The 23,071-nt window shown below is 42.8% G+C and overlaps 1 protein-coding gene across 2 annotated transcripts in view; it reads left to right on the top strand.

Moving 5' to 3' along the window:
• Positions 1 to 23,071, top strand: part of RASA3 (RAS p21 protein activator 3) — a 230,725-nt gene that overhangs the window by 113,984 nt on the left and 93,670 nt on the right. For both annotated transcript variants that reach the window (XM_073664847.1, XM_073664846.1), the window contains exon 4: positions 16,572 to 16,666. In XM_073664847.1, coding sequence (XP_073520948.1) covers positions 16,572 to 16,666 — 95 coding nt within the window. The remainder of the gene's footprint in view (positions 1 to 16,571; positions 16,667 to 23,071) is intronic.

A 23,071-nucleotide genomic window follows, 5' to 3' on the forward strand; every position in this document is an offset into this window, starting at 1 on the left:
TCCCACCCATATAATGCCCCATGCAGTATGTCACCCCCCCTCCCCCTCTTTATAGTGCCCCATGCAGAATATCACCCCCCTCTCTTTAAAATGCCCCATGCAGGATGTCAAACCCCCTCTTTATAATGCCCCATGCAGGATGTCACCACCCCATATAATGTCCCATGCAGGATGTCCCTTTCCCCACCATATAATGCCCCATGCTGGATCTCCCTTTCCCCCCCATATAATGCCCCATGCAGGATGTCCCTTTCCCACCCATATAATGCCCCATGCAGGATGTCCCTCCCCCCCATATAATGCCCTATGCGGGATGTCCCTTCCATATAGTTCCCCATGCAGAATGTCCCTCCCCCCATATAATGACCCATGCAGGATATCCCCCCCCCCATATAATGTCTCATGCAGGATGTCCCTTTCTCCCCCATATAATGCCCCATGCAGGATGTCCCTTTCCCACCCATATAATGCCCCATGCAGGATGTCCCTTTCCCACCCATATAATGCCCCATGCAGGATGTCCCTTTCCCACCCATATAATGCCCAAAGCAGGATGTCCCTTTCCCACCCATATAATGCCCCATGCAGGATGTCCCTTTCACCCCCATATAATACCCCATGCAGGATGTCACCCCTCATATAATGACCCAGGCAGGATGTCCCTTTCACCCCCATTTAATGCCCCATGCAGAATATCACCCCCCTCTCTTTAAAATGCCCCATGCAGGATGTCACCACCCCATATAATGCCCCATGCAGGATGTCCCTCCCCCCCATATAATGACCCATGCAGGATGTCGTCCCCCCCATATAATGTCCCATGCAGGATGTCCCTTTCCCCCCCATATAATGCCCCATGCAGGATGTCCCTTTCCCCCCCATATAATGCCCCATGCAGGATGTCCCTTTCCCACCCATATAATGCCCCATGCAGTATGTCACCCCCCCTCCCCCTCTTTATAGTGCCCCATGCAGAATATCACCCCCCTCTCTTTAAAATGCCCCATGCAGGATGTCAAACCCCCTCTTTATAATGCCCCATGCAGGATGTCACCACCCCATATAATGTCCCATGCAGGATGTCCCTTTCCCCACCATATAATGCCCCATGCTGGATCTCCCTTTCCCCCCCATATAATGCCCCATGCAGGATGTCCCTTTCCCACCCATATAATGCCCCATGCAGGATGTCCCTTTACCACCCATATAATGCCCCATGCAGGATGTCCCTTCCCTCCATATAATACCCCATGCAGGATGTCACCCCTCTTATAATGACCCATGCAGGATGTCCCCCCACCATATAATGCCCCATGCAGGATGTCCCTTTCACCCCCATATAATACCCCATGCAGGATGTCACCCCCCCTCTTTATAGTGCCCCATGCAGAATATCACCCCCCTCTCTTTAAAATGCCCCATGCAGGATGTCAAACCCCCTCTTTATAATGCCCCATGCAGGATGTCACCACCCCATATAATGCCCCATGCAGGATGTCACCCCCTGTATAAAAAAAAAAAAAATCAAATACTCACCTCACTCCTCCTCACCTGCTGCCGCTGCTGAGGTCCGGACTCGTCCCGCTCTGCGCTGCCTGTGATGGCTCAGGGGAGGGCGCGGTGGAATGACGTCATCGCACCCTCTGACCTGAGACGTCACAGGGAGCGCACAGCAGGAAGACAGCGGATCTGCGGACGCACAGGGAGAGGTAAGTATCCGGCTGCCGGGGCCCTGAGCAACAGGGGGAGAAGGGCGGGTGCTGGCACTGCTCTCCTCCGCCCATAGCCTAGCGGGGTGCCTGACCGCGAGTGGGTCTGGCTGTCTATATGGCTGGCTGTCTATACGGCTGGCTGGCTGTCTATAGGTATGTCTGTCTCTCTATTGTCTATCTCTATCGCATTCATTGTTGTCCAAAAACGCATGCAAAAAATCGATCGGAAAAGCAGCAAAAACGCTCATTTTTGCCACTGCATTTTTCCTGCCAAGAGATATTTCTGCATCCAAATACTCAACATATGCACATAGTCTAATGGGACAGAAAAGCTTGAAGACTTTACCTCCTTTTTTTCTTTCTTTTTTTACCTATCGTGAAAGAAAAAAAAGGATGCCATACTGATGTTAAAAATAGACATTCAGACCAAACGATGAATGAACTGGATCAAAAGCATATATCACATTCTATACTTATTTTCATACACAAAAAACAAAATGGATGGATGACCTCATTCAAAGTGTGATTCTGTTATATGGATATCCTCTCTGATACCGTGACCTATAAGGTCTTGCAGGGGGATCCCACTACTATATATATATGAGGGCGCTCTCGAACATCTTGCAACAAGCCAAACAAGATGGTCTGATATCTTTAAATGAATTTAGGTTTCTCCTCCCTAAGTTCCCTGTGATTGCGACCTTCTATGCCCTCCCGAAGGTCCATAAGGGCTATCCTCCATTGAAAGGGAGACCAATTGTTTCTGGTGTGGATGCTTTGAGCCAAAACTCGAGTATATATCTTGATCAGATACTTAGGCCCTTTGTTATAGCCCTCCCATCCTTTCTGAGGGATACAACTGATCTATTAACAAAACTAGATGATGTTGTAGTTGACCCAGGGACTATTTTAGCATCAATTGATGTTGAAGCCCTTTACTCGAGTATTCATCATACAGCGGGCATTTCGGCAGTTGAATTTTACCTTAAATCTAGAGGGAACCATTTGATTCCACATAATGATTTTATTCTTCAATTACTTCATTATGTCCTGACGCATAATTTCTTTTTGTTCCACGGGAATTTTTACCACCAGCTCAGGGGCACAGCAATGGGGAGCCCTTGTGCCCCTACTTATGCTAATCTGCTCCTGGGCTGGTGGGAGGACACGATAGTCTTTGGGAACGGGGATGTCGTCGGGGGTCCATACATCCAGTTTTGGGGCCGTTATATCGACGATATCCTCGTCCTCTGGACGGGAGATGAGGCATCCTTTGTTGGGTTTATTCAATGCCTAAATATTAACGAACTGGGCCTTAAGTTCACCTACGAGATAGGAGGTAAAAAAATCGCTTTTCTGGATGTTGAGATAGCCATTGGTGAATCGGGTATCTTAAGGTCATCCATCTTTAGAAAACCGACGGCGGCCAATAGTCTTCTAAAATGGGGGAGTCACCATCCTATCCCCTTGAAACAAGGGATCCCTAAAGGTCAGTTTTTGAGGTTGCGGAGGAATTGCTCCTCTTCTTCTGACTTTTTTAGGAAAGCCAAGGATCTAAAGGATGGTGAATAAAGCATTTAACTTTGCCCTGCAACAAGATAGGTCTAAATTACTTGTACCTCGAGATTGGTCTCAACAGACCTCCTTGACTAGACTTATTGGAACCTTCGATGACCAGCATCCAAAAATCATGACAATTTTGAGAAAATATTGGGGCATTTTAAGAACTGATCCCGATATCTCTAAATGGATTACTGATTATCCATCTGTTACTTTTAGGAGAGGCAAATCTGTAAAATATTACTTGGTGCATAGTCACTTTGTGCCCCCTAAGAGAGAAGGGACTTGGTTGGATAAAAGTTCTGTAGGCACCTTTAGGTGTGGACAATGTACTTTTTGCAGATATATTTCAATCTCAGGGACTTTTACCAGCTCAGCAACTGGACGCACCTATAAAAACAAACATTTCGCCAACTGTAAAACTATGGGTGTCATATACATTTGTACGTGTACATGTCCCAAAGACTATGTGGGAAAAACAAAAAGACAATTGAAGGTTCGAATTGGTGAACATCTGGGTGATATTCGAAACAAGAGAGATACACCTCTGGCGAAGCATGTAAATGTACATCATGGAGGTGATTTGAACTCCATCACGTTTCGCTCAGTAGAGGTTGTTAACCCCCATTGTCGCCAGGGCGATTGGGACAAAAAAATTTTTACAGCGGGAATCCAGATGGATTTTTTGGCTGGAGTCTTTGAGCCCTGGGGGCATTAACGAACAGCTGAATTTTTCTAGTTTTGTCTAGCCTTTTCTATTTTTCTATTTTTTTCTACTTTATTAGACTTTATTCAAAAATCAATATCAGTCTCTTTCTCCGGATTAAGGATTTATATATATATCATTATGTTCCAATATTTAAAAAATGAATACTGGCCTTTGTTGGGACAATCCTGATTGATTGCTAATGGATTCTGCTGCCCAGGTATATCTGTATGGGCAGCTCTGATTTTCTACCTATGGTTGACAGAGCAATTAGCATATTTTACATCATCTCTAAAAAATTGTTTTTTTCTCCCTCTTCTATTGTATCATAACACTGTTGCTTATACTTGAAAGTTTGCCTAGTGTATTCATTATTATGACATAGGGATACAATATATTTTTAGATGTATTTATTAGCCTAAATTTAATTATATATGGCCCCCCTATCAGCCTAAATTTATTTATATATGGCCTCTTATGGGGATTCTTATTATACCCTCATACCTTATTATGGTCCCCCCCCCCCCCCCCCCCGTGTGATGGTTCTATGCGTTGTCAGTTTTGACGTTAGTTGACCGTGGCTGCGAGTCTTCCACTATGAAGTTAAACAGTACGCAGTTTGCGTAACTTCTCCAGTCTAGATCGGTACTTACGCAAGCGGAAATGACGTCTGACTTAACTACCGGAACTGATCACGCGTGAGGAAGGAAGGAAGGGGGGATCGTGGAGCGCAGCTTGCGTTCCAAAATCATGGCGAGTATGTAACTAACTACAGGTGGGTCTAATCCCACGGCGTGTTAGCACGTGGAGGGAGGTATAAATATAGGGTCCTGCTTAGTTTATATGTGATTGAACTCTAACTTGGTAGCACTTATTATCAGTACACTTTTTCTCCTCTAGTACAATTTTGTCCCCTGATGAGCCCCGCATTAAGGAGGGGGGGGTGAAACGCGTAAGGACTATGAGACTACTCTGAAAGGACTTTTTGATCTGTTGACGATTTTGGGACCATATTTAAATATATGTTATTTGCTGATAATTCTATATCTGCCTGAGGGACCATTATTAAGGACTTCTGGTGTGTTTTTGAAGTAAACCTGATTCTACACCTGCCTGAGGGACCATTACTAAAGACTTCTGGTGTGCCTCTGAAGCAACCTGCTTATATTTTGTTGCTGGGATTATCTTCTGGACCGGGTTCCTACAGCTATAAATCTTTTGTGTCTGAAGGGATCTTTTCTACAGGAGGATCAGCCAGAACCTCAGAAGGATCTGAACAAGATAAGTCTATTGTTATATATATTTTTTTGAAACTACTGAGACTAATTGGGACATTTTTCTTTTTTTTTCTTATTTTTTTTTTTTCATATTTTTCATTTTTTCTTTTTTTGATCCTTTTTAGGTTGGGATTATATTTGAGGGATATGTTTACCTGCTGGTGATCTTATACCTGCCTAAAGGAACTGCTATTAAGGGCACCTGATGTATTGAATATGTTTTGCTGCGAACATTTTTTGGACCTGGTCCACACAGCTATATATATATATTGTTCTGGGGTCTGAAGGAGACATTTGTCTAACAGCAAAAACCTCAGAAAGCTCTGTATAAGTCCTTTGCTATACATTTTTGAAGTGCTACCTCAGAAAGCTCTGTATAAGAATAAGTCCATTGCTATACATTTTTGAAGCTATATAATGGTTGACCAGTATATGTTGTAATTGGCTATTGTCTTACAAGGATTGCCTTTATTTTTCTAGGCGATCCTATCTATTTTCTGTGTATGTATTTAGTATCCCTATTGACATAATTATTGTGTGTCCGATATATATTTAGTTCGCCAACTTTAAAAATTACTGGTCATTTGTGTGTATGTGTCTGAGTAGGGATATTGAGGGTTGGGTGAGGGACAGCTTTTGTGTAGGGGGGGCACCATCTTAACCCTTAGGGTGATATCACTCCGTTGCTAGGTAGGGAGAGCTCCTCTACCAGGGTTATTCAGGGTCAATTTTTGATTGGTATATGACTATCCCCACCATCCCCTTATTATCTAGTATCTCATCTCAATATATGTAGTTTGTCCTAACTGTACTATTTGGTACACATTTTTAAATGTTATATTAAAAGTTATTTTTTAATGGGTATTTTTTCTGCTCCTTGGTTTGTTAGTTAGTTTACATACCCTTTTTTCCAACGGTCGTTGGGTATTTTTCTGATTCTGTTATATGACCTGTTCATGTCCAGTAATGTTGCAAACAATATAAATGTGTAGATTGTTATTTTTCTTGAAATGCTCTGCTTTTCTAGACTTATTCCCTCCAGCTTCTATTATATCATAATTAGAGTCAAGCAGTTGCTTTTGTTGTATGGGAATACTCCTCCAACCAGTCTCATCATGGCTAAGCAGACATGATTGGGATCACAGCGCAGCAATTACTATAGGCTTGTGTCAGCCAAGTTCGAACCACGGTATCCTGAGATTTTCCATAACTATCCCAGGTGCTGTAGATATTTGTCCAATTAGCATAACTATATAGTAAACTGTTGGGCAATTATAGGATTGAGAGTACATACAGCGGAGCTGCTGATATACCTGTAATGCCTGTGCGTTTGGTAGTTAAAGTGATTGTCACTTTTTAAAAAGAAACACCCCTGGCTGTTGACTGATCTGATTAATCTAGATGATATACTAAGGTGGATTTCCTCTTTGACATGCTGTATTTTCCAGTTGACATATAAAATTTCCCAGGTAACTGTATATCTAAGACTAAGACATGCATGTCAAATCTGTATGGAGGAATATGTGGGACCCATTATTCTGTATGAAGGACTATGTGGGGCCCATTATTCTGTATGGAGGAGTATGTGGGACCCATTATACTGTATAGAGGACTATGTGGGGTCCATTATTCTGTATAGAGGACTATGTGGGGTCCATTATTCTCTATGGAGGACTATGTGGGGTCCATTATTCTGTATGGAGGACTATGTGGGGTCCATTATTCTGTATGGAGGACTATGTGACACCATTATTCTGTATGGAGGACTATGTGGGACCCATTATTCTGTATGGAGGACTATGTGGGGTCCATTATTCTGTATGGAGGACTATGTGGGGTCCATTATTCTGTATGGAGGACTATGTGGGGTCCATTATTCTGTATGGAGGACTATGTGGGGTCCATTATTCTGTATGGAGGACTATGTAGGGTCCATTATTCTGTATGGAGGACTATGTGGGGTCCATTATTCTGTATGGAGGACTATGTGGGGTCCATTATTCTGTATGGAGGACTATGTGGGGTCCATTATTCTGTATGGAGGACTATGTGGGGTCCGTTATTCTGTATGGAGGACTATGTGGGGCCCGTTATTCTGTATGGAGGACTATGTGGGGCCCATTATTCTGTATGAAGGAGTATGTGGTGCCAGTTATTCTGTATGGAGGACTATGTGGGGCACATTATTCTGTATGGAGGACTATGTGGGGTCCATTATTCTGTATGGAGGACTATGTGGGGTCCATTATTCTGTATGGAGGACTATGTGGGGCCCATTATTCTGTATGAAGGAGTATATGGTGCCAGTTATTCTGTATGGAGGAATATGTGGGGCCCATTATTCTGTATGGAGGACTATGTGGGGCCCATTATTCTGTATGGAGAACTATGTGGGGCCCATTATTCTGTATGGAGGACTATGTGGGGCCAATTATACTGTATGGAGGACTATGTGGGGTCCATTATTCTGTATGGAGGACTATGTGGGGTCCATTATTCTGTATGGAGGACTATGTGGGGTCCATTATTCTGTATGGAGGACTATGTGGGGTCCATTATTCTGTATGGAGGACTATGTGGGGTCCATTATTCTGTATGGAGGACTATGTGGGGTCCATTATTCTGTATGGAGGACTATGTGGGGTCCATTATTCTGTATGGAGGACTATGTGGGGTCCATTATTCTGTATGGAGGACTATGTGGGGTCCATTATTCTGTATGGAGGACTATGTGGGGTCCATTATTCTGTATGGAGGACTATGTGGGGTCCATTATTCTGTATGGAGGACTATGTGGGGTCCATTATTCTGTATGGAGGACTATGTGGGGTCCATTATTCTGTATGGAGGACTATGTGGGGTCCATTATTCTGTATGGAGGACTATGTGGGGTCCATTATTCTGTATGGAGGACTATGTGGGGTCCATTATTCTGTATGGAGGACTATGTGGGGTCCATTATTCTGTATGGAGGACTATGTGGGGCCCATTATTCTGTATGAAGGAGTATATGGTGCCAGTTATTCTGTATGGAGGAATATGTGGGGCCCATTATTCTGTATGAAGGAGTATATGGTGCCAGTTATTCTGTATGAAGGAGTATATGGTGCCAGTTATTCTGTATGGAGGAATATGTGGGGCCCATTATTCTGTATGAAGGAGTATGTGGTGCCAGTTATTCTGTATGGAGGACTATGTGGGGCCATTATTCTGTATGAAGGAGTATGTGGTGCCAGTTATTCTGTATGGAGGACTATGTGGGGCCCATTATTCTGTATGAAGGAGTATGTGGTGCCCATTATTCTGTATGGAGAACTATGTGGGGCCCATTATTTTGTATGGAGGACTGTGTGGGGCCCAATATACTGTATGGAAGACTATGTGGGGCCCATTATTCTGTATGGAGGAATATGTGGGTCCCTTTATTCTGTATGGAAGGCAATATAGGGCCCAATTATTCTGTATGGAGGACTATGTGGGGCCCCTTATACTGTATACTGGTTGGCCCTCGACTTTGTCCAAGTTTATCATTTTGGCTCTCTGTGTGTTTGACATCCTTGATCTAAGAACTTATTCAGAGGTCAGTATTTTCCACGTTTGAGAAAAATGGACAGATTATTTTGATCAGTGTGTGGTCTGAGTGTAATCACTTTTTCTTTTACATGGAGAAAAAAAGAAGCCTTTCCACCTTCTGCTATGTGACAGTTCATTAAAATCAAACTGAACGCAGATGCCATCCGAGTGCAGTCCGATTTTTTTCACTAACTTTCATCCGACCCTTGGATCAAATTCACACTTGTCTCTATTTTTCAAATCGGACTTGTGCTGCCCCATAGAATATCATAGGTTCGAGAAAAACACGGATTGCACTCATACGAGAAAAACTGACGTCTGAATGAGCCCTAAGGCTCCACTCCAACGATGAGTGTTTGGTGAGTTTTTGATGTTGCAGCATTTCTGCACCGGTTTGGTTACTTTTTTCATTACATTGTTTTTTTACATGCGTTTTTGAAGCTGCGTTTTTTGTCTCTTGGTATTTGGCTTTGATAATTGTATTAATACAATCAGTGCGGAATACATAAGTGTTTATTGTGTGGAAACGTACTAAAAACACTTATTCATTTTTTTTCTGCATCTAATGCAATTCTAGGGGGAAAATCCGCCCAAAAAACTCAGCATAAATACAAGAGAACTTGTGTTGTAGATTTCAAACAGGTCAGTTTACACAGCGTTAAAAAATAGGCATAGTGGGCATGAGACATCTATGAATTCCATATGACGCGCCCCCTGGGACATATTCCTTTTTGAGGGGAATACCCGGCACCGGATCAGATGGGGGGGGTTGTAGTCTCCGAGCGGCTGTGACCCGGTCCCGTGCCCAGGGCGTCAAGCTAAGTGTTATGTGGCAGCTTTACAGATGTTACTAAAGTTCTTTTGTGTCGACTACGCCACCCGTTGTGATGCGGTCACTGTGGCCGCCGCTGCAGCAGGGTCCGCTGAGGCTGATGGTGGATGCGCAGCTTGGTGGGATAACCCCCAACGGGAGGGGTATAGCCTCAGAGGGGACAGGCGCAGAGGATGGGGGTTGTGGTGGTGCGATGCAGCCGGCAATGAAGACAGACTCGGGTTGTGCAGTTAAGGGTGTTTACTTACTGCTGATGTTGTACTGGTCACTCCAGCTGCTAGTGACCACCCGAGCCGTGCTGCGTCCACCAGGTCCTGGATCCGGCCAACCCCCAAACAAGTCCAGAGCGTGGCCCTGAGCTCTCCCTCTGTCCTTTCTTCAGCCGTCCCCACCAGTGATTCACCTAGGTCCAGCTCCCTCGGGCCTTCTTTTGGGACACCCTTGGCCCTGGGTTCCCTGACCCTTCATGTGGTGTGCCTTCGGGGTGAATGTGGTGGGTGACCGTGACAGACACTGCCCACGGTCTCCGGTCTCTGGCTGGGGAATGTCTTTGCCCCCACCAGCTTGGGTTCCGGTACCCTCTTGCTGACTCCTCACCCGGTGCTCTAATTTGGGTTCTTGGGTCCCTTCAGTCTTCCCCCTCTGGGTCTTTCTCTGCTCCACTCTCTCTCTCCAGGGCTCTGCTCTGCTCCTCTTCCTGATTCTGACAGACTGACCCTGTTCTCAGTTGGTGCCCACCTTATATACACCCTCTATGTGTGAGCTCAGGTGACCAGCACCCAATGAGCTCCTAACACTACCCAGACTGCTCCCCCTATCTGCCCCTACACTACATGGGATGTACCACCCCCCTCCCACTCCAGCCAGGAACAGGCTCGGTTGTACCTGCACATTTCTAAGTGGGAGTACCGTCGGCCTGCTCCTCTGGAATGGGATGTATGTAGTGCACGCAGTCTATCTGAGCTCAGTTCCACACTCCATCCTTACCCGGGAGTGGAATATCACACCTCTGGGTTGAGGTGCAATACCCCTGTAGCAGCCGAATCCTCAGGGTGCTACACATACACTTTGCTGGAAATGTAAAATACTGCATTTTTTTTGCACAGCAAAAATTCATAGTGTGAACTTAAGCTAACTCGCTCAAATGTACACGGAGTGAGAAGTGGGATACCTCATATCATCGAATAGCGATTTCTTTTAGTGAATAAATGCTCACAGTACACTAAGGCAATCCTTGGGAATACACGTTCTCCATTACCTGTAACTTATTCCATTGGAAAAATACCACTGATGTTCAGAAGCCGGGAGTCAATGATATACATTCCATTCTGGGTTATCTCACTTCCCCATCACACAGATTATGTCAGTAAGATATGTGCCGACACGACCATTTCACCTGCCCTATGGGACAACTTGTGTTTCTCTGAATTATGTTACTACTTGAAAACACATAGGATATAAGGAATGCTGTTCTTCTCCTCTGTCATTCTGTGTTCACATCTCAGGCTTGTTAAGATCCCTCTGGTTCATCATTGTGTTCCACAGTTTGGTTAGAGCAGTGAAGCACAAAATGAACAATTTGGAGGCTTTATAAGAACCCAATTTGTGTCACATTGGTATATTAAGGTGCTCTTATTCACCTACTCACCGCAAACTCCACGTTCGAGATTGAGCAAAGCTTGTCACAAAAGAAAAGCAAGGTGAACTAAAGGGTATCTGAACGTTAAGTATTTGCAGCAGGCATTTCTGCACCAAAAATGTCTCTTTGTAAAATATCGCTGCTGTTTTTTGTCTCTTTTCCTCGGAAATCTTCTTTATGGATGCTCCTCAATTCGAACTAGTGATCTTTTGCTTGGGAATCAACCTAATAACTCACTGAGCTATTAGGGAATGTGAGAACAGATTGTAATTTGTAGCATACAGGAAGAAAAAGATTTTTCCACCACCAGAAGCAAAACCGTAACAATATAGTGACATGACAAGAATCTGCATAACTAATCATATGCAAAATAGTTGCAAGCCAAATTTATGTACGAGATAGCCAAGATGATAGTCCATAAAGTGATGGTAGTTTCACGTTCGAAGCAGTAGTGGATGGTGAGATATGGAGCCTGAAAGTCGAAAGTTCAAAATATTGTTACTCTTTTGCTCATCAGTGTATACCAGGATGGGGGACATATATACTAGGATGAGCCCAGGATGGGAGACATATACAGTTGAAACCAGAAGTTTACATATACTATATAAAAAGACACATATGCGTGTTTTTCTCAATATCTGACATGAAATCAGAATAAACCTTTCCTGTTTTAGGTCAATTAGGATTACTATAATTTTTAATATTTGCCAAATGGCAGAATAATGAGAGAGAGAGAATGTTTTAAAGCATTTCTATTACTTACTGCAAAGTCAAAAGTTTGCATACATTTCATTAGTATTTGGTACCATTGCCCTTAAACTGAATGCCTTGGGTCAAACGTTTGGGATATCCTTCCACAAGCTTCTCACAATAGTTGGTCAGAATTTGGGCCCATTCCTCCTGACAAAACTGGTGTAACTGATCCAGGTTTGTAGTTTGCCTTGCTCCACCTGCCTTTTCAGCTTTGCCCATAAATTTTCAATAGGATTGTGATCAGGGCTTTGTGATGGCCACTCCAAAACATTGACTGTTATCCTCAAGCCACTTTGTTACCATTTTGGCAGTATGCTCTGGGTCATTGTCCGTTTGGAAGACCCATTTCCGCCCAAGCTTTAACTTCCTGACTGATGTCTTGAGATGTTGCTTCAGTATTGCCACATAATCTTCATTTGTCCTGATGCCATCTATATTGTGAAGTGCACCAGTCCCTCCTGCAGCAAAACAACCCCACAACATGATGCTGTCACCCCCGTGTTTCACAGTTGGGATGGTGTTCTTAGGTTTCCAAGCTTCTCCCTTTTTCCTCCAAACGTAACGATGGTCATTATGCCCAAAAAGTTAAATTTTAGTTTCCTCACACCACAGGCCATTTCTCCAAAATTAAGGTCTTTGTTCCTGTGTGCATTTGCAAACATTAATCTGGCTTTTTTATTTTAATTTTGGAGTAATGGCTTCTTCCTGGCAGAGTGGCCTTTCAGCCCATGTTGATACAGTACTCGTTTCACTGTGGATATTGACACAATCTTACCAGCTTCCGCCATCATCTTCACAAAGTCTTTTGCTTTTGTCCTTCGGTTGATATGCACATGTTGGACCAAAGCACGTTCATCTCTGGGACACAGAACCCGTCTCCTTCCCGAGCGGTATGATGGCTGGACATTCACATCTTGTTTGCACTTGCGTATAATTGTTTGTACAGATGAACGAGGCACCTTCAGGTATCTTGAAATTGTACCCAAGGATGAGCCAGACTTGTGCAAGTCCACAATTTTCTTCCTGATATATTGGCTGATTTCTTTAGACTTTCCCATGATGTTACACAAAGAAGCAGTGTATTTCAGGTGTTGTCAAAAAACCTATCCGAAGCTTCCAAACACATGACATCATAATATGGGCAGTCCAGAATTCTTTAAAGGCATAGTAATCTTCGTGTATGTAAACGTTTGAATTTTCAGTAAGTAATAAAAATGCCTTTGTTAATACACTTCCATTTACAGCCTTAAAACATTCTCTCTCTCATATTATTCTGGCATTTGGCAAATAATAAAAATTATGGTAATCCTAATTGACCTAAAGCAGGAAATGTTTATTCTGATTTCATGTCAGATATTGAGAAAAATAGGCATATGTGTCTTTTTACATAATGTATGTAAACTTCTGGTTTCAACTGTATACCAGGGTGCGGGACGTATATGCCAGGATTGGGGACATGTATATCAGACACACAATGCAAAGATTGAATCAACTTCTCCCCTTTTTATCTGGTTTCAGGTATGATTTTCATATTACCTACACCTGTTACTTGCCACCGGTGAGTTTGAATGAGCATCACATGCTTGAAACAAAGTTGTTTACCCACAATATTGGAAAAGTGTCAACAATTTTGTCTGGCCCATTTTTGTGGTTTTGTGTGAAATTATGTCCAATTTGCCTTTTTTTCTGCTTTTTTTGTGTTGTTACAATACACACAAAGGAAATAAACATAGGTATAACAAAACATGTGTAAATGCAATCATTTTCTGGGAGAGATACTTAATTGTCTGGAGCAATTTCAAGGGTACCAACACTTTCGGCCATGAATGTAAATGACACCCATTGGATTTTAGCTCTTTGGGGGGACACTTTTTTCTTATTACTTATGTAAGTTAAGGCTGCGTGCCCACTATGTGTTTTTCAAGCGTTTTTGCCGAGGACTTTCTGCAGTGAAAACACTTAAAAAGTGCTTGGTAATACGTGCCCCACGGTCCCCAATGATCTGCATGTGCTGTGCACATGCTGCGGAAATTTCCGCTGCGGATTATCATTGCGGAAAAATACACAGCATGTCCATTAATTTTGCGGACACGCAGCGTAATTGCCGCCATTGACTTGCATTGAAATGCATAATATCCGTGTCAGTACATTTGTACACACGGATATTATGCGTTTCTATTTGCGGATAGTACCCGGGTTTGGAGAAGATGAGACTCTCCTCCAGACCCAGGTACAATAGTACTTGTTAAAAAAGAATTTAAAATAAAAAATAAAGATTATACTTACCTTCTGATGTCCTCCCGGTGTTTTCTCCCCTCTCTCTGGTCTGCTCTATGGGTTGCGGTGTTGTGAAGGACCTGCCATGACGTCATTGAGTCATGTGACCTGACACGTGACTGAATGACGTCACCGCAGGTCCTTCACACCACCGTGAGCAGTGCAAGAGACCGGACGCGGCGGAGAAAACACCGGGAGGACATCGGAAGATGAGTATAAGCTTTATTTTTTACCATTCTTATTATTATTATTATTTTTAACTATTACTTGGTCACACTATATAAATCCATGCCGGTTGCATGAATTTATATAGTGTGACCAAGTAGTCAAGCACTTTTCCAAGTGATGTTAAAATCGCTTGGAAAAGCGCTTGATAACCCGCATGCAGAAATGCATGCAAAAAACGCTTCACAAACGCTTCTACCTGGCAGGAAAAACGCATTTTAAAACCGCATGGGAGAAGCGGAAAAAATATCCAGCATTTCTGCATCGTGGGCACATAGCCTAAAAAGCGTATTGGAAGTCATTAAGGGGTTAAGTTGCTAAATATATCCTCGTGTTGCTATCCATTTGATTGTTTAAATCCTATTTCTACCTGTCAAGGTAGAAGAATAAGTTTTTTCCTAACCTTTAATTAAAATGTATTTAGAAATAAAATTAAACCATAGTGCTAAATATAAATCAGGACGGGATCTTAAAATAGGAATGGCCTTAAATGTGAAGGCTAATGTTTAACCATATAATTATCTCTATTAGTAATAGTTTCCTGGGATTGTCAGAGATAAACACAAATGTAGCATTGTCAGAATACAGCAAAGCATCAGACAAGGCCGCCTTGTTTTCAGCCGGTGACTTCTACAGTCGGCAAACAATAGGCAAGACATCCCTCTTTCCATATGATGCCCTCGCTCGTCTTCCTCTGCATATTACACAGCTGGTACTGGATGAGATTAAACCGGCCCCAGTGGGGTTCCCGTTACTCTCTGACCTAGTTTTCTATTTTTTTTTTCTCTTTCTTCTTTCTTTTGTGCCAACAGCTTTACAACCTGTTAAATAATGTATTTTTTCTGATTCTTAACTTGTCATCAAATACTGATTTAGAAATTAAGTTTATTTTTTTTTATGGAAAAATGAAGTCTGTGTAATTAACATTTTACTTTTCAGCATTAATTTGTTATCAGAACATTTTCTGTTTTTAAAGATTTTTTTTTTTTTCATTTTATTTTTTTAATCTGACAGCATAGCACCAGTCTTGCTTGGAGAGGCGAATTCTCAGTAACCAGTTTCAGATTAATGTTCTGTCCAGCATTATGTTTCTTTCCTGAGTAAACCATCCAATCCCTTTTGGACACTAAAAATCGGTGGGTTCTGTCAGATTTTGGCGAGATCCCTTTTCAAATCAGATTCAGCATAACTGTAATAGCGGATATATGAGCAGAAGCCATGACGCTTGTGTGAATGAAGCTTAAAGGGGATGTTAAGGACTAAGCAACTGATGACCTATCGATAGAATAGGTCAATAGATGAAAGAGTAACTGTTTTAATTTTTAGCATAAATCAATAGTAAACATGAGAAACTTTGTAATATAATTTATCAGAGAAATCCACTTCTTTCTCTACCAGGACTAATCAGTCATTCTCAAAATTCTCAATTCATGGATAAAATCTGTCTTCAGTGAACACAGATTTTCCCATTACTGAGCTAGGAGGAGATAGTAGTTAGTGCTCATAAAGCTCTATGGAGAACTGCAAGTGTCCTTTCAGGAGAACTTGTAGTAAAATATCTGTGTCTGCCTCTCCATAGAATTTTAAAAACACCAACTCTTATCTCAGTAATGGGAAAATCTGTCATCACAGAATATAGATTTTATCTGTGAATTGAGAGTGAATGTTCAATCCAGGAGGAGAAAGAAGCAGATTTCTTTGATAAGATATATTGCAAAGTTGCTTATTGATTTATGAAATTAAACTGAGTACCCTTTGGGCATTTTCCATTCATTTGTGGTCTTCTGCTGAGAACAAAAAAGATAAAAGAAAAACCAACCAAAAACATGATGGAACTACTCTTCAGAGGTCCTTGCTGTTTGTAGGGCATCTCTTTCTGAGCTCTTAATAAGTGCCTTTATGCCTTGGCTTAAAGAGGTATGTGCCAGGGAAGCGCATCCGAAGGTTAGATGCTGGCATTACCAATAAATCTGCTACATTTCTCCACATCTACAATAATCACTTTTTTGTCTTCTAGGTAAAGTAGCAATACTAAAGGAAGATCTGCAAAAATATAACAACAGAGAAACTTGGTTTCAAGTCCAGCATGTGGATGCAAACTCAGAAGTACAGGTTAGTACAACTTTAAGTCGCACACTTTATTATGTCCTGGCGAGTTGGTGGAATGTCTAGAGCAGGGCCGGCTCCAGGTTTTTGTGGGCCTTGGGCACAAAAATATATATATAGTACAAGGCCAAAGATTTCACTTCTTACATTACATGACTGATATCTATTGTAAATTCCACAATAGCTCAGAAACCGGCGAATCACTCCATGCAGAATACTTGCCCCCATAAAATGCTCCATACAGGATACTGGCCCCATATAACGCTCCATATAGGATACTGGCCCCCTATATAGCGATCCATATAGGATACTGGCCCCCTTATAACGCTCCATACGGGATACTGGCCCCCTTATAACGCTCCATACGGGATACTGGCCCCCTTATAACGCTCCATACAGGATACTGGCCCCCATATAACGCTCCATACAGAATACTGGCCCCGATATAACGCTCCATGCAGGCTGTTCCCCCCACATAATGCCTCATGCAGGCTGTTCCCCCCCACATAATGCCCCATGCAGGCTGTCCCCTCCCCCACCCCATATAATGCCCCATGCAGGATGTCACCCCCCCTTATATAATGACCCATGCAGGATGTCACCCCCCCTTATAAGGCCCCATGCAGGATGTCACTCCCCCATATAATGCCCCATGCAGGATGTCACTCCCCCCCCCCCCCCCCCCATATAATGCCCCATGCAGGATGTCACAACCCCCCTCCCTTATAATGCCCCATGCAGGATGTCACCCCCCCTCCCTTATAATGCCCCATGCAGGTTGTCACCCTTCCCTCCCCACCCCCTCTCATAATGCCCCATGCCTCTATACATTTAAAAAAAAAAAAAAAAAAATACTCAACTCACTTCTCACCTGCTGCCACTTCTGAGCTCTGGACTCCAGCGTCGCCGGCGTCTTCCCGCTCTGCGCTGTGACGGCTCAGGAGAGGGCGCTGTGGAAAGACGTCACCGTGCCTTCTGACCTGAGACGTCACAGTCAGAGGACGTGGAAGAGACCGGATCTGCTGCGGAGGCACGGGCAGAGATAAGTATTGTGCCGGCTGCCGGGACCCTGAGCAAGCGGGGGAAAAGCGGGCGCTGACACCGCTCTCCTGCGCTCACAGGTCCCATAGAGCGGCGGGGTGCCCGACGGCAAGTGGGCCCCCCTGCCTGCTCAGGGCCCTGGCACTTGCCCGGGTGCGCCGGGTGCTGGCGCCAGGCCTGGTCTAGAGATATACCTATGGTGGATGGCGTTGTGTACAGTGGCATCTGATGACGATAGCCTCCCATTGTAAATAACTATGTACCAGGCGGTTACTTTTTTGTTTACTTGATGCCTTGATGTAAGGAATAGTGTAGTCTTCTCCAGCATTTAAAGAGGTTTTCTACTTGAAAGTTTCTTCATCTTATAATGTAATCAATATTTCTTGCCTTACCCTGCTCCAGTGCTGTCTCTTTGGCTGCTTCCAATGATTCTTTACAGCCTAAAGCAGTGATGTCAAAAATACAACGCCCGTGACTGCTGCGGCCAATCACTGAGCTCAGTGGCTCCACTAATTGGCTGTAGTGGTTGAGTGCACTGTAGTTGTGATGTCACCAATGCAGCATGTAAACAATCACTGGCAGCAGTGGTGTCGGGTAAATTGAAGTTTATAGGAGCGCTTCCTAGCGCATATGGCAACACCGCAACTTGTTTTGGTAGCATATGTCTTCCTTGGTATCTAATCATACAGCAGATATGAGAATTACAAATTCAGTTCCCTAACATATTGATGTTTGCGTCATTAAACTAGTGGTATATTCTAGGGCAAATAGTGCCTAGGGTTATTGACTCTATTCTCCCCCCCATATAACTATTAAAGTGGACCTGTCACAAGGGCAAAAGTGGTCGGATTTCCTCTTATTTTATTCCTGTTGCACCTCTGAGTTTTTCGCTTTTTTTCTTTTTTTAAGATCCTCCATACAGTTCCAGTGATATGGGCCTTTTATTTAATACTAATATTTAAGGTCTTTACCAAGGGGGCGGCGTGGATCAGTGTTCTCTGGGGGCGTATCTTTAGTCTGTTCTGCACTATTACCTTGTAAGCCACACCCACTTGTTAAAGGCTTAACACTAAGCACTAAATACAATTCTCGTATCTCTGGAACCCTACGGCAGATTTAAAAAAAGTAAAAAAACAGAATACTCAGGAGAACAGCGGGAATGAATTAAGTGCAAAATCTGGCCTTTTTTGACCTGGTGACTGGTTCTCTTTTAATTCAATCTCAATTCAATACAAGCCATTGCACATTACATATACGAACACTCAAACCTACCTGTGAAATGCGATTGCTTTGTAAGCGGTTGTTAATGTGCTGTGCTTCACTTACATCACCCTTAGGCACCTCCATAATATGACTTTGGTTGGAGAAACATCAAATTTGCCCTGCACAGTGCACTGAAATAACCATATCACGGATTATGTTGTGCCACAATGTAATTTCAGTCTTTTAGAAAGCCATGTTCTTCTTTGTAATGTTCTATGTGTATAAATAGTAGGACATCCAGGCAGAGACATTAATCTACAACAGACCATAATTGTGTGGTGATTCGGTTAGTATACAAGCACGGGATGAGAAAGCTTTGATATTACAGATGGTCCTGACCATATACCAAGCTGGAAGCTGTTCTTTCTATATTTATACTTAAACACAGTGGATTACACTGCTGGGCTGTGCTCCTTATTCAGCTGTTACTCATTTCGGCGACTGTCTGGCCACCGTGGGTAATGTATTATAGCAACTGTGTGGGTAATTAGTCATCGGTAGATGCACATTTTTTGCGGGGAAAAAGCTTGTCCCGATCAGCTGTCTAAATGGTATACAGTGACTTGTGAAAGTATTTGGCCCCCTTGAACTTTTCTACCTTTTGCCACATTTCTGGCTTAAAACATAAAGATATAAAATTCTAATTTTTTTGGGAAGAATCAACAACAAGTGGGACATAATCGTGAAGTGGAACGAAATTTATTGGATATTTTAAACTTTTTTTAAAAATTAAAAACTGAAAAGTGGGGCATGCAATATTATTCGGCCCCTTTACTTTCAGTGCAGCAAACTCACTCCAGAAGTTCAGTGAGGATCTCTGAATGGTCCAATGTTGTCCTAAATGACTGGTAATGATAAATAGAATCCACCTGTGTGTAATCAAGTCTCCTATAAATGCACCTGCTCTGTGATAGTCTCAGGATTCTGTTTCAAGTGCAGAGAGCATCATGAAGACCAAGAAACACACCAGGCAGGTCCGAGACACTGTTGTGGCGAAGATTAAAGCCGGATTTGGATACAAAAAGATTTCCCAAGTTTTAAACAACTCAAGGAGCACTGTGCAAGCTATCATATTGAAATGGAAGGAGTATCAGACCACTGCAAATCTACCAAGACCCGGCCGTCTCTCTAAACTTTCATCTCGAACAAGGAGAAGACTAATCAGAGATGCAGCCAAAAGGCCCATGATCACTCTGGATGGACTGCAGAGATCTACAGCTGTGGTGGGAGAAGTCTGTCCATAGGACAACCATCAGTCGTACACTGCACAAATCTGGCCTTTATGGAAGACTGGCAAGAAGAACGCCGTTTCTCAAAGATATCCATAAAAAGTCTCGTTTGAAGTTTGCCACAAGCCACCTGGGAGACACACCAAACATGTGGAATAAGGTGCTCTGGTCAGATGGAACCAAAATCTAACTTTTTGGCCACAATGCAAAACGATATGTTTGGCGTAAAAGCAACACAGCTCATCACCCTCAAAACACCATCCCCACAGTCAAACATGGTGGTGGCAGCATCGTGGTTTGGGCCTGCTTTTCTTCAGCAGGGACATGGAAGATGGTTAAAATTGATGGGAAGATGGACGGAGCCAAATACAGGATCATTCTAGAAGAAAACCTGTTGGAGTCTGCAAAAGACCTGAGACTGGGACGGAGATTTATCTTCCAACAAGACAATGATCCCAAGCATAAAGCAAAATCTACAATGGAATGGTTCAAAAATAAACGTATCCAGGTGTTAGAATGTCCAAGTCAAAGTCCAGACCTGAATCCAATCGAGAATCTGTGGAAAGAGCTGAAAACCGCTGTTCACAAACGCTCTCCATCCAACCTCACTGTGCTCGAGCTGTTTTGCAAGGAAGAATGGGCAAGAATATCAGCCTCTCGATGTGCAAAACTGAATAGAGACATACCCCAAGGGACTTGCAGCTGTAATCGCAGCAGAAGGTGGTGCTACAAAGCATTAACTCAAGAGGGCCGAATAATAGTGCACGCCCCACTTTTCAGTTTTTAATTTGTTAAAAAAGTTTAAAATATCCAATAAATTTCGTTCCACTTCACGATTGTGTCCCACTTGTTGTTGATTCTTCCCCAAAAAATTAGAATTTTATATCTTTATGTTTGAAGCCAGAAATTTGGCAAAAGGTAGAAAAGTTCAAGGGGGCCAGATACTTTCACAAGGCACTGTATGTATATATTCCAAAATGCTTTGCCGATTACTTTTATAATTTTGTAAATGGGCTGGGACTTCTATTTTCTGATAGTGATCCAAATACCCTGATCTTTGAGTCCATAGTCAGAAAAGTTCAATACAAATGTTTCTTGTTGTTTTCTTCTGCTTCTTCTGTTATGGGTAGCACGGTTGCTCAGTGGTTAACACTATTGCTTTGCAGCACTGGGGTTCTGGGTTCAAATCCCACCAAGGACAACATCTGCAAGGAGTTTGTATGTTCTCCCTATGTTTGCCTGGGTTTCCTCAGGGTACTCTGGTTTCCTCCCACACTCCAAGGGGAACAGCGATGACAATATCTTAAAGCGCTGGGGAATATGATGACGCTATATAATTAAGCATAATAATAATTATACAGTTAGAATTACAAAATAAAATGCTCAGCCTGCGACCACTTTGTGCAAGAACATTAAAACAGATGTAGCCCTTGGTTCTGCAAGGCAACCAAGTCATTGACTAAACCATCATGGCGTCTACATCCAGGATGCAACCTGCCAAAGCTGTGTGGCATAATTTCTCTAATGAGGAAAGTGGTACTAATCAGTGCTTGGAAAAGGCAAATAATGAGATAGTAATACTTAGACTAATATAGACGCCAGTGTGTGCAGCTGTCCACGGTACATTTGTCCTGACCAAACATGTTTATTAAAGGGGTGATCCAGCTCCACTCAGTTCCACATCATGAAGTGAGCAAGGCCGTTGATGTCGCTGCTAAAGTTAAAGGGTTTTTTCCCCTGAACAAAAGTGCATTTTAAAAATTGTCTGTGTCTGACCGTGTACCGAACATACCACATCTCCTGGGCAGGGGAGGAAGCAAAAGACAATACAGACATTACAGCAGGGGATCGCAGAGGATTCATTTTGTGAGGTAAAACATTTCCCTGCCTGTTTTTAAACAATATTTTACCTCACAAAATGAATCCTCTGCGATCCCCAGCTGTAATATGTGTATTGTCTTTTGCTTCCTCCCCTGCCCAGGAGTTGTGGTATGTTCTGTACACGGTCAGACACAGTCAATTTTTAATATGAACTTTTGTTTGTGGGAAAACCCCTTTATTAACTAATAAATAGGGCACACAATCGAACATATATCTGTAGACCTGACGTCACCAGCCACCAACCAATCTGGATGGGAATGGAGCTAGATTACCTCTTTGAAGGGATTGTCCACTACTTGGTCAACCCCTTCTCAAATTTAAAAAAGCAAAACACTATATACTGACCCCTGCACTGGCCCCGTTCTAGCAATGTTCGTTCCGAGTCTGCAGGTGCTCACGTGACATTGTTATGGCTTTGTGAGTGGTGGACCCCATCAGTGTCCACTAGTATAATAAGTAGTAAATAGTGGACATCCCATTTAAAATCCAGAGTCATCTTCCAGGAGTCTGGATTATCAGACTGTGTTCAGGCAAATATTGAATTACAACCATTGCTATAGTTTATTACTATTATTATATAGGCTTATATACACATTAAGGTGCAAAAAAAAGAATACATTTTTTTTTTAGTCTAAACAAATAAAAAGTGCAACAGACTTAGTGTTGAGTATTAGTGCGTATGTGTATTCTATTTCATATGCCTCACATCTTTGCACAGCGAATTGGTACCGGATCATAGAAAGATGACCCCTCAATAACCTCTTATTTATGAAGGGTTTTTTTTTAAAGCGAGGCATTGGTTGTTGTTTGTGGGAACTCCGTTCCTTCCTGTGATCCCTTCTCTTTATTGTTGCAGCCAATATTGATAAGAGCTGAGTAATGGAGGCCGCGTGGTGTCTGCTCTCTGCCTCAGACATTCAGTTACAGAATTGCCGTTAGAGCATGGCCGTTTGCCAGCTTTCACTTCATAATTGAGTCTTTTTTCCAACCCTATATT

The sequence above is a fragment of the Phyllobates terribilis genome, unplaced genomic scaffold, assembly GCF_046119375.1.
Source record: "Phyllobates terribilis strain yellow unplaced genomic scaffold, ASM4611937v1 Scaffold_2__4_contigs__length_985480577, whole genome shotgun sequence".
Classification (NCBI taxonomy): domain Eukaryota; kingdom Metazoa; phylum Chordata; class Amphibia; order Anura; family Dendrobatidae; genus Phyllobates; species Phyllobates terribilis.